Source organism: Topomyia yanbarensis, chromosome 3 (assembly GCF_030247195.1).
Source record: "Topomyia yanbarensis strain Yona2022 chromosome 3, ASM3024719v1, whole genome shotgun sequence".
NCBI lineage: Eukaryota > Metazoa > Arthropoda > Insecta > Diptera > Culicidae > Topomyia > Topomyia yanbarensis.
In genome coordinates, this window is record NC_080672.1 from 4,410,067 (window position 1) to 4,427,774 (window position 17,708).

General features: G+C 37.0%; 1 protein-coding gene across 3 annotated transcripts in view; it reads right to left on the bottom strand.

Annotated features, from left to right (window-relative positions):
- The window catches only part of LOC131687156 (alpha-tubulin N-acetyltransferase-like), an 85,751-nt gene that overhangs the window by 17,556 nt on the left and 50,487 nt on the right, over positions 1–17,708 (bottom strand). For all 3 annotated transcript variants that reach the window (XM_058971208.1, XM_058971209.1, XM_058971210.1), the window contains exon 2: positions 13,799–14,213. In XM_058971208.1, coding sequence (XP_058827191.1) covers positions 13,799–13,905 — 107 coding nt within the window. In that variant the 5' untranslated portion in view covers positions 13,906–14,213. The remainder of the gene's footprint in view (positions 1–13,798; positions 14,214–17,708) is intronic.

The window sequence follows — 17,708 nt, forward strand, 5'->3', positions numbered from 1 at the left end:
AGTCCGAAGTTGTTTTAGACGAGGTGTTTGTAGATCATTCTAATCTTTTTTTTTTCGTGATTTCTGATATAATAAGCTAATCTTTTCAAAGTGAACTGGAGTCTTTGTAGCATCGTAGTACACTCCATCGGCAGTTATCTACATTAGTATCCTTTCGCCCGGGTTCTTGTTATTACTAACAAGAACTGAGATTTCCTCGGTGCACCATCTGTGACAAGATTCGGCTCAGTGAGCACCTCCTCGTGGTAGCATTCGTTTACGGATTAAGATTGTTTATTCATTTTCGTTGTCGCATGCTTCTCCGCTCGTTGCGCTGGCTGTTGGTTTGGAGGTACCTCTCACTCAAAGTGCACTGATTAGGCACACTAAGAAAAAACGGAATTCTATCAAAATTCCAATGTTTTTGAACAAATTGAACTAAATAAAGCGATTGTTATTAGAAAAGTGTCAGAAACCAAACGAGTTCGATTTAAAAGATTACATTACAAGACTGAAAATTGAATTTTATGTTTCTTATACAAGAAATATATAGGATTCGCTCAAACTTGGAAAACTTTGTCCTTTGTCCGGATGGGTACCAATCGACTTAGGTCGACGAATTTGGACATTGTTTATACTGCCTATGATCGCAAGTCAGTCCCATAAAGATAGGAAATCCCATAGAAAACAGAACAAATTTGCGATTATAGGTAGTATATGAGTGTATCTGTATATATGTGTACTAATATCATGGCAATGGCTGATCCGATCTTAACGAAACTAAAGAACGTTATCCAAAATCTGGGCATACAAGAAATGTATTAAAATAGTAACTCCAAGTTCTTCATTAAATTTTACTCTTTCATCTCGTATATAATTGAGATACACATTGAAACGTTTTATTATGTTTCCATAAGCTGGTAAGCGCATTTTTCTTCTAATGTCTTCCAGTTTTGCACAGCGCCCTTTCCAACTTTCTTGGAAGCAGTTAGCCACTTGAAACGACATTCTGGGATCGATGATACTTCCCCACTATACAAGGTTTTTCTTGACAATCGACCAGTGTGATTCGATCGGGAGTAGATAAGAAATCGTGTCCGTAGCGTAATGACAGCTAACTAAATCTGGTCAGAACAACGATTTAATTGCATGTTTATTCAGGAAAGGCCACTATCGTTTTTTGAGTCACTCGTGCTCATAAATTTTATTGCTACGAATATCGGATATTATAACCCATAAGAACATATAGTTTGCGATACAAGATACTTTTCAGGAAACATTGTTTTGTATTTGCAGTGTAAAATTCAGGTTCAGAAAGGTACTTGAACTTATTGAAGCTAACTGTTTTTTTTTTAAATTGTGAATTTCCAATTATTTGAGATAGTTTTTCTGTGTGCTGGCTCAAACGACGCCATCTCGAAAACTAAATGCTTTTGTCAAAACAATGTTTACGATTTTCATCCGTTCATGTATTGGTCAAGAGCAATAAAAATACTTGTGTGTAGCAGTTGATTGGCAGAGCAACAATCCTTTTTTGCGAGCTGTCCTACTGGGGCTGTAGAGCTAGGTTCTCGGAAGGGCTTCCTGTCAGAATCACACACTACAATTGCAGACGAGACAGGCCTTGTTGCCCACTAAAACACTGCTTAAGGGGTTACATACCTTTTCAAACCACAACCACCAACAAAACCGAATTTTTTAAATTACTTTATCTGAAAGTACAATTCCTTGAGAAAATTTTCCCAAATTTACATGTAGATCCGTGAAATAGATCGAAAGTTACAGCGCTTCCAAACACGCTTCGTCACGCAGTGGTAACTTGAAATTTTGAACTCGATTTTCTCGAAATGTCATTTTTTCCAAAAATGGTTTTTCCGAGATCACGATTGCCGAAAAACCACTCACACGATTTTCTTCAATTTTTTTTCAATTGATCGTAATTAATATTTCTTGTACTTTAACGATTCATTTTTTTATGCATAAATTTTTGTTTTGCAGATGAGAATTTTTTAATACAATTTTTAGAGCTTAAAACAGCAATTTTTTTTAGGAAAAACGTTCCAGAATGATGAAAAAAAATATTATTTATTCAACTAATCATTAAAAAACGAGGAATACTCGTAGTATTTTTTGAGTTTTGGGATTTTAGTTGATGTCTTTACTCGTGATCACCGCAAACCTCTTAAATAAAAAATGGGTTTCGGGGAAAAAACCATAACTCCGTCCATTATCAATATATTTTTATAAACTTATACTTGTTTATTTCATTGAAAAATATGCTACCAAAATACTATAAGTTTGATGTAATGAAATCACTGCTTTATGCCTTTACGTAAATTCAAACTTTTTGACATTTTTCGCACAAAAAGGTATGTAACCCCTTAAGGCCAATTACAGCGGGCCGTAATTCTGAATGTGATATTTATTGTAGGGTTCAAGCATGTGTGGGAGTAGATACTTCGTGATTGCGTGTATCATCGCGAAGGGCTCGAGCGTTTGTACGTTAACGTGTTCAACAGCATGTGCTAACGTGTAGGTAACTTCGCGTGTATGAATTCTTTTTTACAACCGTGTGCCTTTCGCACGCACGCACGCGAGTGCGTTCTTGAATGATCACGTGCGGACCGTTAACCTTATACTTAATTTTTTGGTGTACGGCTCAGATGATACTAGAAAGTGAAATTTTATCACTAGAGTTCCCGGTCATGTCGCAATGGAAAGTGTTGTCTAGTGGATATGAGTTTTATTTTTTGATTGCTCCAACTGAATGTATGAATTGCTAAGACGGAGGTTAATGATTTGCGGACGTGACCGATTCATGATTCCGCGAACAAAGACGATTATAGGTTCGCGTTTGAAACCGCGTTTGAAACATCGGTATTAAAAAGTTCACCTTATTACCGGGGTTTTATCAAGTTTGCACGACCGCGGGCCTATGTGTGCGTTGTTGATCGCGAAAGGCTTAAGCGTTCGTATGTTAACATGTTTGTCGCGTGCATGTGATTTCGCGTGTACAAAATTCAATTTTGGCCATTCATATATTAGCGTGCGTTCTTGGATGGTCCCGCGGTCCGTCATTCTGATATTTAGTTTTCGGAGTACAATTCACATTCTGACAGGGAATTCTTTTTTTTTTTTTTTTTTTTTTCATGGGAGGACGAAATTTATTTATTTATTTATTTCGTCAATCAAATGTAGACTACATTATATAAATATTAATTGCTTATATACTATCCTGTAAACTATTTCTATGTACTATGATGCCGTAAAGAGTTGAAAAACTGTTTTAAACTTGTTCGGGGCATGGTAAGGTCAATACTTTCACAATGCTCGTTATACACAGCCATCATCTGGTTTAGTGGTCCGAATTTAGCATAGTCTGTACGGTGATGACCTATCGCGAACAAATTTCTATTGCGTAATTGACGAGTAGGAGCATATAAATTTAATTTTGACAATATGTAAGATGAGTCAATACGCTGCATGACGATATCGTTTAGAAACGAGATCATAGCATAGTCCCGACGTTCTTTCAATGTTTGAATATCTATTAACATACAACGTGCTTCATAAGATGGAAGAGGGAATACTGTCCATCTTAACTTGCGTAGTGCATATAATAGAAACTGTTTTTGGATTGATTCAATTCTCACTTCGTGTTTTTTTATGAATGGTGACCAAACAATACTACAATATTCTAAAATAGACCGAACATATGCTACGTAAAGAGTTTTAATTGTGTAAGGATCTTGAAAGTGATATCCGAAGCGTTTTATAAAATTAAGCATATTACTAGCTCTATGAACAATTGTGTTGTAATGTTCCACAAATTTTAATTTTTTATCTAAGATAACTCCTAAATCTCTTATTTTATCGCATTTCTGAACGGTTTGATTACCTAATGTAATTGACACGGAAGCCGTGATTTGTTTTCTGCTAAAAGTCATGAGATTACATTTTTTAACATTTAACTCCAGTAAACATTTACAACACCACGTATAAAAGATTTGTGTTTCATCGTGAAAAACATTATAGTCATTATTATTTCTAATTTCTAAAAATAGCTTCATATCATCCGCATATATGAGAATATTAATGTTTTTTAAAATAAGAGAGATGTCGTTGACATATAAAATAAAAAGAAGAGGTCCTAAGTGTGAACCTTGCGGAACCCCCGAAGTAGCTTTAATTATATCAGATTTCATCTCATAGAATTTTACTATTTGCTGACGATCTGTTAAATACGACTTAATCCAATTGAGGAGTCTCATCTCGATTCCCAATTTTTCAAGTTTGAATATTAACATGGGAATGTCCAGCTTATCGAAAGCTTTGCTGAAGTCAGTGTAAAGAGCTTCTATATGATTTCCTTTATCCATGGCATTTAACGAGTAATCAACAAATTCTAAAAGGTTTGTACTAGTTGAACGGCCTTTAAAAAACCCATGTTGTGAATTTGTTATTTTATGTTTGACTTGGTTGAAAATGGTTTTATTTATGATGGATTCGAAAAGTTTGGGAAAGCAAGACAGAATGGCAATTCCACGATAATTGCGAATATCAGATTTTGTACCCGATTTATAAATAGGTATTAAAAAAGATTTTTTCCAATCGCGATAATGTTGACACCGCATAATCAACTTTCGCGCAGGTGATATTATTTACATTAGTCACCGCTTCTTTTAGCTGGTGATCAATGTTATCGAACAGTTCACCAAATGCGTTCAACTTTTTGATGTCAGCAGCCATTCGAAGATTGGAATCCGTTTGCGTCTTGATTAAATTAAAGAGCTGCTCCTGTTGGAAAAGCACTTTACGAGTGTCAATCCCCGTTTTAAGATTATGCTGACAATCCGAGCATAGAGGAATCATAAAAGACGTGATGTGATGCTCTTGGTGCCGTTGCACTCCTACACAGGCCGCGTGATACGATTTGTTGCAAAACTCGCACTTCCATAAAAAACGATCATCACTAATTGAACACGATCGAACACTGCACGACATAATGCTGACTATTTTTTTTCGAAAATCGCGCGCGGCTTGAATTAAATTAATCAAATAAATACTTGTAGCGTAGCGCCGTTCAACTACGTCTACTACCGGTAACGGTCGACTAAGAACCAAATGGGTTACCTGTATGGTCATGTCGATGTGGAACGTGTTGTCTAGTGCAGTGATTCTCAACATGGTGTCCATTGACCCCTAGAGGGCCGCGAAGTCATTGCTGGGGGTCCGCGAAGAAAAAATATATTTTCCGAGTGCAGATTGGAATTTCAAGTCTTGTTTCCTAACAAACTGAAAATAACCGCTGGTCTAGCGAATATGAGCGTCATTTTTATTGGTCCATCTGAAGGCATGAGTCTAAGCTGATTGCATTGTGACGCGTTTGTGACCAGGTTTGTGTTATCGCGAAGGCCACGAGTGTTTGCACGTTTGTATCTATATGAGTATAGATAGAGTATAGTATAGAGATATAGTAAATAAAGGAATCATAACATGCCGAATAAAGAAAAAAAGATGCAAAGAGATTGATTGGAAATATATAAGTTGACCGATACTGTTTTGGCATACATGAGTAATGGAAAAGCAAACTAATAGTAATAGTACAAAGAAAGCAGACTAATGAAATAGAATAGAAAAACACATGTAACATGCAATCAAACTACTTTAACTCGTCCAAATGCAGCAACTGTTGTTTATTTACCATTAATGACATTTGCATTCTGTTAGAATTTCATCATGCTATGCTGACCAGGAATGGATGATTTACCAGCGTTAGTAAATTAATTGTTTCTTTATTTATCCAATCTGACCTTCCCAAATGAACAGAACCGAATGCACAAATTGAACACCGGAGGTATTATCTACTATTCTATCAACTACGCCAGTTCTACATCCATTCTCTGACCCAACTGTCAAAAATACTCAGACGAACACATACACAGGTAGGCATACGACTAGCATAAAAAAATTGTACACTCGTACTAAAATCTACAATTATTACAAAATGACGGCTAATAGGTTTCTACTTATGTATTTATTAAATTAATTTCATTAGCCTGTTCACGATGACAAAGTCGACCGACTAATGGACCCACAATGACCACCACAACGAGCCCGTCCACTAACGCTGTCATTAAACTGTGCAACAATGTCATCAAACACGGGCCACAGCAAAAGTCAATCCACGTCGACCCACCAGCCGGCCACGCCAGCGCGCACAGGCTAGTGATTGAGCGTTAGAATGGGCAGGCGCAGAGTATGAAAAAAACACAAAACATATAAAAGGCCCATAAGCCCTCTCGGTCTCCTCGATGCGCCACTATCGAGGTGTAATGCAACAACCATCTTAAAGCGGTTGTCTGTCAGAGGTTCTGTAGCACTGATGCACGCAATATGCTTGATGATGTTTGCACTACCATCAAACCTCTCAACCTAGGGGAGGGTTGTTTGGCAGAGCAGCAATCCTACAACTATATCCGGTTCTTGGTATGAACGGCCTTTAGTTTCAGCTCATTATCGACAGCAGAGCTGCAAATTTTCGACAGGATTGTATGAACTTGAAAGAGAAACACATATCAAATCATGACCTACTATGTTCAGGCTACAGTTGTTAGTTGCATCATTCAACCACGTCGCTCTATCATTTTCCATTCATTTTCAATTTCATTGGCTCTGTGAAAATCTCTCTAATGGGGTACTGACTAGGTTTTTCAAATAAAACTACCCTGACACACTAGTCATGTATTTGTTTACTTGTGAAGCTGGGAAAAACCCGCTTGAATGAAGCTCATTTTCGCCTCTTCTCCAGTAGACATAAAACCGTCTCATCTTTTAATTGTCAATAGGAAATATGCTAACCCTGTTGACATCACAGTCGATTTACAACCACCAAAGACACCGGTCACGAAATTCTGCCGCTGTCTGAGCCAGCGCAAAACGAACCACAACACAGTACTGTTATCTTGTGTGCATTGTCTTAAGAACAAAGGAAACCGTTCGATCTACTTTTAAATCTGCCAAAGTCCCTCTAAACAAGAGTAACAAACGAACAAAGTGAACGACAGTTAGTGCGTCTAGAACAAAAGAACCATTGTTCCTGCCATCATGAGTGAATTTGATGAAAAAGCGCTGCTTCGACCCAACACAGCGGTTGTTGACTTGAGATTTTGTTCTACACGACCGAGTCTCCGTGAGCTGGAACATTTTCTGAAGGTGAACATGAAGCTTAGGCTTAAGGACGTCACCTATCTTCAATATCATCATCTGCGCAGTGCAGTATTGATATCATTCACCACATTAGACCAAGCAAAGAAGTTCGCTTTACAGAACAACCTGAAACACGTGATTAAAAGTGACAGTGTTGAAATGAAGATCCCAATGTACATAGAAAATAATTTTATAGATGTGAGACTACATGATTTATCACAGCGTACTCCCCGTGAATCAATTACAAAATACATGTCGCAATTCGGAGAAGTGGAATCCGTTACACCTGATACTTGGAGAAACTTCTTCCCGGGTACTCCTAACGGTGTTCTTGTGGTGAGGATGCAAGTGGAAAGACCTATTCCCTCCCACTTGACTATACAATTCAATTATAATGGAACTAACACATATACACTCACGAAGGGCAGACACCTACGTGCAAATACTGCAACCAGACGGCACATCATGGAACACCTTGTGCGGAAGATGCTGAGGAGAATGCATCACAGCCAATTCGCCACACATCTTCGGAAAACCAATCTGAAACACAGACTTCAATACCATCACCAGAACCACAAACGGATACCAATTTTGTGGCAGCTGTTCAGGCCATAATAACAACGATAAAAGCAGCATCTAATGCTTCAGAATCAACTGTTAGCACCATCGACGAGGAATCCAATACCAATGACAGCAGCTTTACTCTCGTAACCCGTAAGGGCAATAAGAAAGGAGGAATATCTGATCGTGAACATGTAGACACCATAGACGATGATGACATCGACGGAAACAAAAAAAAAATCGACCCACAAGATGCACTAGGCGAGCAGACAAATGGTACCTTACCACGAAAGAAAATCTCCACGCGCAATAGAAAGTTGCGTGGACGAGACCCGAAGTATACTTCATAATATTTTTTTATTCATTTTTATTTTTACATATTGTAATAATTTAATGGATCCATGGCTCCGTTAAGTTACCACAATGAGCCGTGTCAAATAAACGAAATAAAAAAAACCCTGCTGACAAAAAAGCCAATTACTATAAAGTACTTAGAATATAAATAATGTGCAATGATGGAACATACAAGTTCAGTACCTAATAACTATGTCTAACTCGAAAAGAGAAATTTGCTTAAATACTACAAAATACACAAATTTTAGAAAAGAAAACAACTAGACAGTGGATATGACTTCAATAAACTTTTTTTGCCTTTCTCAATAGAAAGGTATTGCAATTGCTCTGAAAACCGACTATTTAACGGAGGTCCGGAGAGCCGAGTGACATATACCATTCGATTCAGTTCGTCGAGTTCGGCAAATGTATGTGTGTATGTATGTGTGTGTGCGTCTGTGTGTGTATGTGATTAAAAATGTCACTCATTCTTCTTAGAGATGGCAGACCCGATATTAACAAACTTAGTCTCAAATGGAAGGTACAACGTTCCCATAGGCTGCTATTGAATTTCTAATGGATCCGACTTCCGGTTCCGGAATTACAGGGTGATGAGTACAATCACGCATAAAATGTCGATTTTAATAAATTCTGCAATGAATGTAAAAAGGTGAAATTTTTTCCAAAATCTGACCACAACTGCTTCGATTTGTAGTGTTAGGTCACTAACAGCAATTCAAAGTCTCTTTGGCCACATTGGCCACTGTCATCGGTTCTGGAAGCCCCGTCGGAAGTATCTAAATTCAAAATAATAGTCACATCGGTTTCTCGGAGATGGCTAGACCGATTCAACCAAACTTAATCTCAAAAGAAAGGTGTTGAGCCCCCGTAAATAGCTATTTAATTTCATCCCGATCCGACTTTCGGAGTTACGGGTTCTGGCGGGCGATCACATAGCGAATTCCGATTCAAACCGATACTCCGATGAAAGCAAGAAAGGTAAAAATTTCGCTAAAATATCTCTCAAACAACTTAAATTTGCAGTTCTAGGTCACCGACGGCCAACCGAACTTTCGTTGACTACATTGACCACCACAGACGGTTCCAAAAATGCCCGGGAAAAGCGGCCATCTTTCAAAATTAACGAACTCACATCAGTTTCCTGGAAATGGTTGGGCCGATTTTCACAAACTTGGTCCCAAATGGGCGCAAAAATATAGTTTCACCGATCGATCTAAGAATTTCCATAGTTGTTCTAGGACCCAAATGATACCTAAAAAGTTGCTCGGAGCTGGAATCTAATTTTTGTCCCACTCTAGTACATAATTAAAAATAATTGATGAAAGTTTACGAGTAAAGGATATTACGGAAAGTTTCTAGATGGCATTGAAGTAGTCTTGCATCATCATAGACATTTTAGTGAAGGGTGGACATCGTTCATGTATAACAGAAAGATTATGGATCCCAGGTGGCTGCCCTGTGGAACTCCGGAGGCAGCGGCAAACGGTAGAGAAATAGTATCTCCAATTACTTATACAAGGGGCCCCTTACTTCAACTTATATGAAAGAGGACCCAAAAACCATTCCAGGTTCAACATGTTACACTGCCGTCGCAGAGGAGGATATGGGCGATGCGGATAGGTCGATTTACGTGGAGAAATTTGTTCTTAAAGTGCTAGTACGCCGAACGATATGTTCCTGCGATGATTTTAAGTGTAGCATTTTTTGCACTACCGGAACTATGAATGCGAAAATTTATCTATCTGAATATCTGCAGAAGAGGTTGCTGCTATTATATGAGAAGTATCCTACTTTTTTGACCGGATTTAGCTTCGGAGCGATACGCCAAAACCACTCTCAATTGGCCCACGGAAAATTATATAGATTTCGTTGAGAAAACCACCAATCCGCTAAATTATTCTCCGTTTTAGTCCAATGAACGTTACTGGGTAATACAGATGAGAACTGGTAAAGCACCTGGGAATGTAAAGGGGTTCAAAATCATAGTTCGTGTCGATGTGTCAATTTAAAAAATCTTATCATAAATTACGTAAAATAGTAAATTCCTACACTATGCATTATTTCTCTAAATTGCTTAAAACAACATTTTGCGCGTTAAGGGCACAAAACCTATAACTAAATTATTTGCGTTTCGACTGTGTTTCATCAAACTCTGACTCTAACTTAGTGGCAGGACTAAGTTAGCGCCGGATTAATGCTAACTCCAAGAACGGAGACACTAATTGTGTTCCTGAGCAAATCCCTAGTCTAGCGTGAAGTCGGATTCTGATGAGACGAAGCCGAAACGCAAGTTCCATAACTAATTTAATAAATTCCTATGTTAAACTTTCGAAATTTAAAACTGAGAAAATTGCCACCAACAAGATGAGTGTAATTTTCCGTGTCAAATAAATGGACTGAAAAAATGCAAACTACAAGGAGCTACCACCATTGGACAGAACACGCTTTTCACAAGTCACATGCCAGAACAATGATCACAAGTCGCGTGCCAGAATGATGATCAGCACATCTCTGAAAACCAAGCACAAAAATCCGCACGCAAAACTTATTTAGGGTTATCCAAGCCAATGCTCAATCAATAATACCTGAACCATAAACGGATGCCAAATGTGTAGCTGCTTTACAGGAAGTAGTGACAACAGCAAAAGCTGCATCCAGTATCTCAAAATCACCAGACACAGCACAGCCGGTTTGTGTGAGTCTCTTAATAATTCACGGTGTTCCTAAAACCGTTATTAACTAAAAAAATGACCATAAATTTGGCCTACGGCATTCGGCAGATACAGTATCCAAGCATCTTCTCAGTGAATTTCAAAATGATCCATCGAGGGATTCGAGAGATATGGCGATTTGAAGTTTTATGATACGTTTCATAAGGCTACCAGCAAACACCCACGGGTTTGGTCCAATCTCTATGAACAAAAAAATATTTGTCTACTTATTTAGTACATGGCATTCAAAAGATATAGTAATCAAGTATATCCCCTGCAAGTTTGGAAATATTTCATTAACGGAATCGAAAGTTATAACAGTTTGGATGTGGTATGCGCTAATAGATGGGTTTTCTACCAGACTTCAAGCGTGAATCCATGTTTGTCCATTGACTATTTAGATCGTTTATACGTGTCGCGATTTTTAAAGGAAACCCTTGCGATTTAATTACATAAATATAATGTACAAATGGTGTTATTTATATGGTGCACTGAAAAAATATGAAAATAGGGTTGTCTACCAAACGTTAAATATAATGTGTAATTTAAAAAAAATAGATGAAAGATGGAATGTTTACTTCAAAAGGCCATATCTCAATGGTATGTTGACTGATTCTAATTATTTTTTCATTATTGAACAGGTAGACGTTTCATCGTTAATTTTCATCAAGAAGAATATAAAATACTACTACTTCAAACAATAGACAACTTAATTATCCTCAACTATATGTATTATTACTATTTAGTAAATATATTTATATTCAAAACGACGACCTATCAATTTCTATACATTAGTTGAATGCAACGAACGCAAACTACAAATCATGGAAAAATAAAACCATAAATTCAATACATATATTCAAAAATATGAAGGTATTTGCTGATTCAGATCAATTTATGTTATGATACGGTTTTTGTTGGAAATTTTGTACAATCGTGATTCGCTGGTTGGGTTGACAGATGTTAAAACCGGGGGATGTTATTAGTAGGGGGATCAAAGAGGATGTTATTAGTACAAGTTAATCTGCTCATATCTCTAACTATTGTTAGTTTTATTGTGGAATTGAATTTAACATGAGAATTTGACATTCAGATGTCGACAATGGACCAACTAGCTGAGGTCCAACTAAAAAGCGGCTCCTCTTAAAAATTGAGCGACCAGCGAATCACGACTGTGTTAGTTTTAACATTTCATATATCCATAATTTGTAGTAAACAGCAATTGCAATCAACTAGTATATAAAAATTGATAGGCCGCTATTTTTAATACAAAAATAATCACTAAATAATTATAATACATATAGTTGAGACCAAATATATTGTCTATTTATTTATGTAGACAACTCTATTTTATATTCTTCTTGATGAAAATTAACGATGACACGTCTACCTGTTCAATAATGAAAAATAATTAGAATCATACCATACCATACATACCATTGAGATATGGCCTTTTGAAGTAAACATTCCAACTTTCATCTATTTTTTTTTATTTACACATAATATTTAACGTTTGGTAGACAACTCTATTTTCATTTTTTTTTTCAGTGCACCATATAAATAACACCATTTGTACATTATATTTATGTAATTAAATCGCAAGGATTTCTTTTAAAAATCGCGACACGTATAAACGATCTAAATAGTCAATGGACAAACATGGATTCACGCTTGAAGTCTGGTAGAAAACCCATCTATGACCGCATACCACATCCAAACCGTTATAACTTTCGATTCCGTCAATGAAATATTTTCAAACTTGCAAGGGATATACTTGATTACTAAATCTTTCGAATGCCATGTACTAAATAAGTAGACAAATATTTTTTGTTTATAGAGATAGGACCAAACCCGTGGGTATTTGCTAGTAGCTTTATGAAACGTGTCATAAAATTTCAAATTGCAATTTCTCTCGATTCCCTCGATGGATCATTTTGAAATTCACTGAGAAGATGCTTGGATACTGTATCTTTCAAATCCCGTATGGCAAATTTATGGTCATTTTTTTAGTTAATAACGGTTTTAGGAACACCGTGAATTCTGAGCGTTTTTCGAAATGGCCAGATTTTTTGGCGAAATTTATTAATAAAGTCAAGTGCATTATCATGTTTGTTGATCTGCTGGATAATATATTTCGTTTGTTATCTTACTGTAGGTGAGAATATTAGCCGTTTTTGCATAATTGATGTGTGGATTGAGAAAGTATGCATTGGTCCAATTCGATCCTTCCGCCATAGACAAAATCCAGCACGAGATCGTTAAAAACCGTGTAAGAAAAAATTGTGCCCAGTTCGCCAGGCTTTCAATAACAAAAGTTTTTCCGATTCGTTTTACACATTTTAATGTTATAGCTCATAGCCTCCTTTTTAGGTCAATCCTACTGCAAATAGTTTATTTACCATAACGATCTACATATCAAAGGGACTTTTCCGTTTTACAATTCAAAATTGAACAAAAAACTCGCTACCATTGCTATAAATCAACAAGAAATGGATGATCCAAATTGGAGCAGTGTTGGGGTAACTTTGATATATTTTTGTGCGAAAGCATTTATACACAATATAGGGTAAAATGCATATTTTCACCATACTAGAACTGCCTCACTAATTCGTCAATTTCTCGCCCTACAATCAATGGGATGCGTAAAAATTACCATCAATAGCTTTGCTTCGTAGTTAAGAACCAATATAATAACACAAATGCGCTGAAAACAGTAAAATTCTCGTGTTTGAGCGCAACGAAAACTCGAATCGAGTGCCCCTATTGTTTGCTACTATTTGACTCAATGCGTTGAACAAAGATGGCAGACACTGCTCTAGCCAACGGCTTCAAATGAGTAGGGCGATAATAGAAACATGGCGCAAATGGGCTCATCACCCTAGTAGGAGAACGAAAAAAGCCATATCAGAAAAAAAAATATGCCCAATTAATCAAGCATTCAGGAAGAATATCAAAGTTTTTACTTTTATAGTAAAGATACTTACAGTGCCGAGCGCCGGCATTGTGCAGTGAATCCGGTCGGCAGGAGCGAATTGTTTATCCGGACAATGCGCTGCCGGAACAGCGGGTGACAGTTGAATCGAAACTCCATGATTGCGGCAAGCAAGAGTCGGCGGATTGCACTATTTGAGCTTGTTTTCACCGAAAGTGTGGAAGCGATAGCGTTCCCGTTTTAAATCACTGAACAAATTCGTTGTTTCCACTTAATTGTTGCACTTGGAATTTCTTGTAGCTGAAATTGTTGTTTAATTTTCCCAGTTCACTTCATTTCACGACAACAACAAACACGCACATTTCACCGCTTACTTCGCGGCTTCCTTCGATGGGTAATCAATCGGTCAAATTTCACCCTTTGCTTGTCGTTCACTAGTTTGAGTTCGGTTCATGTGGTTTGGAAACCTGAAAAAGAGTAAAAAATAGTGCTATATTAGAACTTTGATATAAGCATTATGTACCATGTATTATATGAATAAATTTATGAGGGGGCCTAATAAGTAACACAAATCCTATAAAACAGCCCCCATACAATCAAACTTCTATCACAACCCCTCCGACACGACAAGCACTAATTTAATTCCGTCAATGATTACTTTCATGGGGGGATCGTTGACCTGGTTGCACTTCGAAGCAGTAGCCGGCTTCGGGAATCAATGAAAATGTGGCCTGAATTCTTCGCCCGCGGCGGTAATGTGCCAAATAGGTAATGTTTGGTCGTCGAAGAGGAAGTTTTTTTTACCGTAAAGTGTCATTAAAGCGATGTCGTTTGAACGGAGCTCCACGATGTTAATGAAAAAATATAATTATTTTTAAGTGCTCTCCTGACTTCTCCATGTGTTGAGAGCGAAGTGAATTGTATGTTACTTTCGCTTAAACCTAGTCATATTATAGTTAAAAGCTGTCGGCAATTCGACGCAAAATCGCCTACTGTGTTCTATTGGCCCAAAACTTACCAAACCCACCTTACATAACTGAACCCAATCGATGAGAGAGCCGGCGGGTTAGTTGAAGCCGTGTTTTTTTCTCGTGTAGTTTGCTTTATTTTTGTTGTTTCTTTTTTATGAGCTTTTCATTGTCCACCGTGCTAGATCACAAATGGCTTATGCATTTATTTTGCTACGCTTTGAGCCGGCAAAGTTTTCAAACATATTGAAAGCCAAAAGTTACGTGTTTCATTGCTGTTTGCGGCTTATAACATCGTTCAAGCTTATGGCGAAGAATGGGGAGAAATTTAAAAACTGTTCGCTTTACAATGCTTTTTTGGCCCATGATTATTGGAAGATCATTTTAAAAGGGTTTCTGTTTGGATTTCATTTCAGATATAATTTTGAAAAGATGTTTGGAATGTCGAGTCTTATCTTATAAAATTAGAAATTGAACTTAGAGCCTTACATTCAAATAAAATTTAGGAAATTTATTTTATTCGTTGCTGATACGTCATTGCTGTATGTGGCTTATGTATAACGCTAATCAATTTCTTACTTTCATTTTATGGACAAAGCTCAACTCACTGGCGTCGTATTATAGCAGACCAAATCCTTAATCACCTTTGCCAAGAGTCAAGTTGAAGGATATATTCATACCAGTCTCGCTGGAAGGGGACCCAGCCGGACGCGGTAGAAGTAGCTCTTGCTGTGGGGGTCGCCCCAAAACTACCGTCTTTCTTCACCAATCAAAGGTTTGGCTGGGGTAAGCCGAGAACCGTAGTGCGTCGAATTTCTTCACCCGTAAAAAATCATTTCTTTCCTCACTCTGCTCGTGGGTTACGTGAAGTGTTTGATATGTTAATTTATTTACTTCTGTTTTGGGGCAGGCAGGAAAAAAACACCCCAAACTATGTACGAAAAACAATCATTAAGCAAGTCTCCTTTCCACAAGTCTGAAGTAGAGTAAAATATTAATATGTATGTTTCAGGTTGATTCCCATCCATCGATCGATTGTGCTTGAGTAAAGACAGTGGTGTAGCTAATGGAGGGGTGAGGTTTGCGGTTTCGGAAGGAAAAACTCTTGATTACTTTCATAAATTCTCTATATTTTTATAATGATTTTTATCCTTCTGAAAGTAAGTTTAAATTCTTACTTTTAATGATAAGATGGGCCTTTAGAGCCCGTTGACATTTAATCCTTTTTCCAGTAAGAGATTATGGAAACCAAAGTTTGACAATTCATTAATTCTGAAAACGAAACTGAATTCTAAAACATAGACAAAAGACACTAACAATCCCAAAACTATGCTTTGAAATATATTAAAGACAATAGCATATCGCAAATATTGATTGTAAACGTGATTATTAATTTATTTACCATGTGTTACAATGTAAGTTACAACAGTGTATATACATGAATTCCAAGAATTTTATGGCCATTCGAACATAACAATCCCTGATGATACAGTTACTAGAACAGGCAGTGTATTTTGGGACGCACATTTACAAAGTGTAAAGGACGCTCATCCAATCGGGTAGCATTGTTGTGAATGACGAAACTTATGACAGGATCCCGCAACTCTCTAGACAGGAATGTGCTAGCTCCATGTCCAAGTATAACATTCCACAGTAGATACGAGACAAGAGAGTGTCAAAATTTGTCTGAAAGTTTCCTATCTGGCAGGCGATTTGTGTAAGTGGTGAAACAGTACAACTCTGTTTTGGTCTAATCTGGCGTTCTGCCACCATTACCAGTTCTTTGGCATCACGCGAATGTGCTGTTACCAAAATTTCATTTTTTAAATTTAAAAAATTAAATTGCATTAATGACTTTGTGTACTTTCACACAATGCGTTTGTAATATTGGTGATAGGTGGAAAATTAAGGAAATTTTAATAGCAACTACTAGTATTAATATCCCTTGAAGTTGCAATTTCAACATGCGATTGTTAAAAAATGACAATCGTGGTATTTATACCTATCGCAGATAGATTTTTGTAGTTGAGTAGATATTTCGCGATCACTGAAACAAGGGCAAAGGGTAAATCGATAATTTGCATTGTCTTACTCAATAGAATTTTCGGTGCTTAAAAAGTGTTTGCCTTAACAATATTATTTTGCTACAAAGCATATTTGCAACAAAACTTGAGGACCTTGCGAAATATATATTACAATGATTTAACCCACTAAAGGAAACTGCCAAGAAATTGGAACTTTTCAAGAATTTATGTCCCTGAAAAAATTGTAAATAGTGAAATTATAAATTTGTTTAGCCAAGTCCTAACGACCCAATAATGTTTAAGGAGAAATATTTTTTTAAAATGTGCAATATTTTATTATGAAAAATCCAAGCAAAGCAGTGATTATTATATTCTATTAGTTTCTGTTTTCGGAGTGATCGTGTAATTGACGTAAAGCTTATTGAATGGCTCAATAATAGTAACACCAAATTGCATCGAATCTATAAATATGAGTGACCACAATCATAGCAGCCTCAATCGCTTCTGGAACAAGGAAGAGAAAACATCATAGCATCGTGGCTCTTCCAGACCTGCTTTTTGCCGAATTGAATTCATTTTTAAGAAATAACCGTGGAAGAAGTAACTATTGGATTTAGGGTTCTTGAACAGATCAAGTACTGCTCGATAATTGATTGATTAATTCGAATCTTACCCACTATGCAGCGCTAGTGATAAAACCATTTATTCCACTGTTATGATTATTTCTAAAAATAGTGTCTTCGGCAAAGTGCTTTAAGAGGAACAACTTGAAACACGTCATCGAAAGTGGTTGCGTTAAAGTCCCATGCAAGGTGCGTCGACCCGATTTTTCACTCTATAATAGCATTAGCAAAATTGTAGCACAACACGGAGAAGTTTTCCATTTGTTCATTCGAGTAAGCCTCCAGGCACACTCTGTGCCGAGCACGTAGAAATTTTTTTCGGCGGGTGTCCAAGAGCTTTGAAGTAG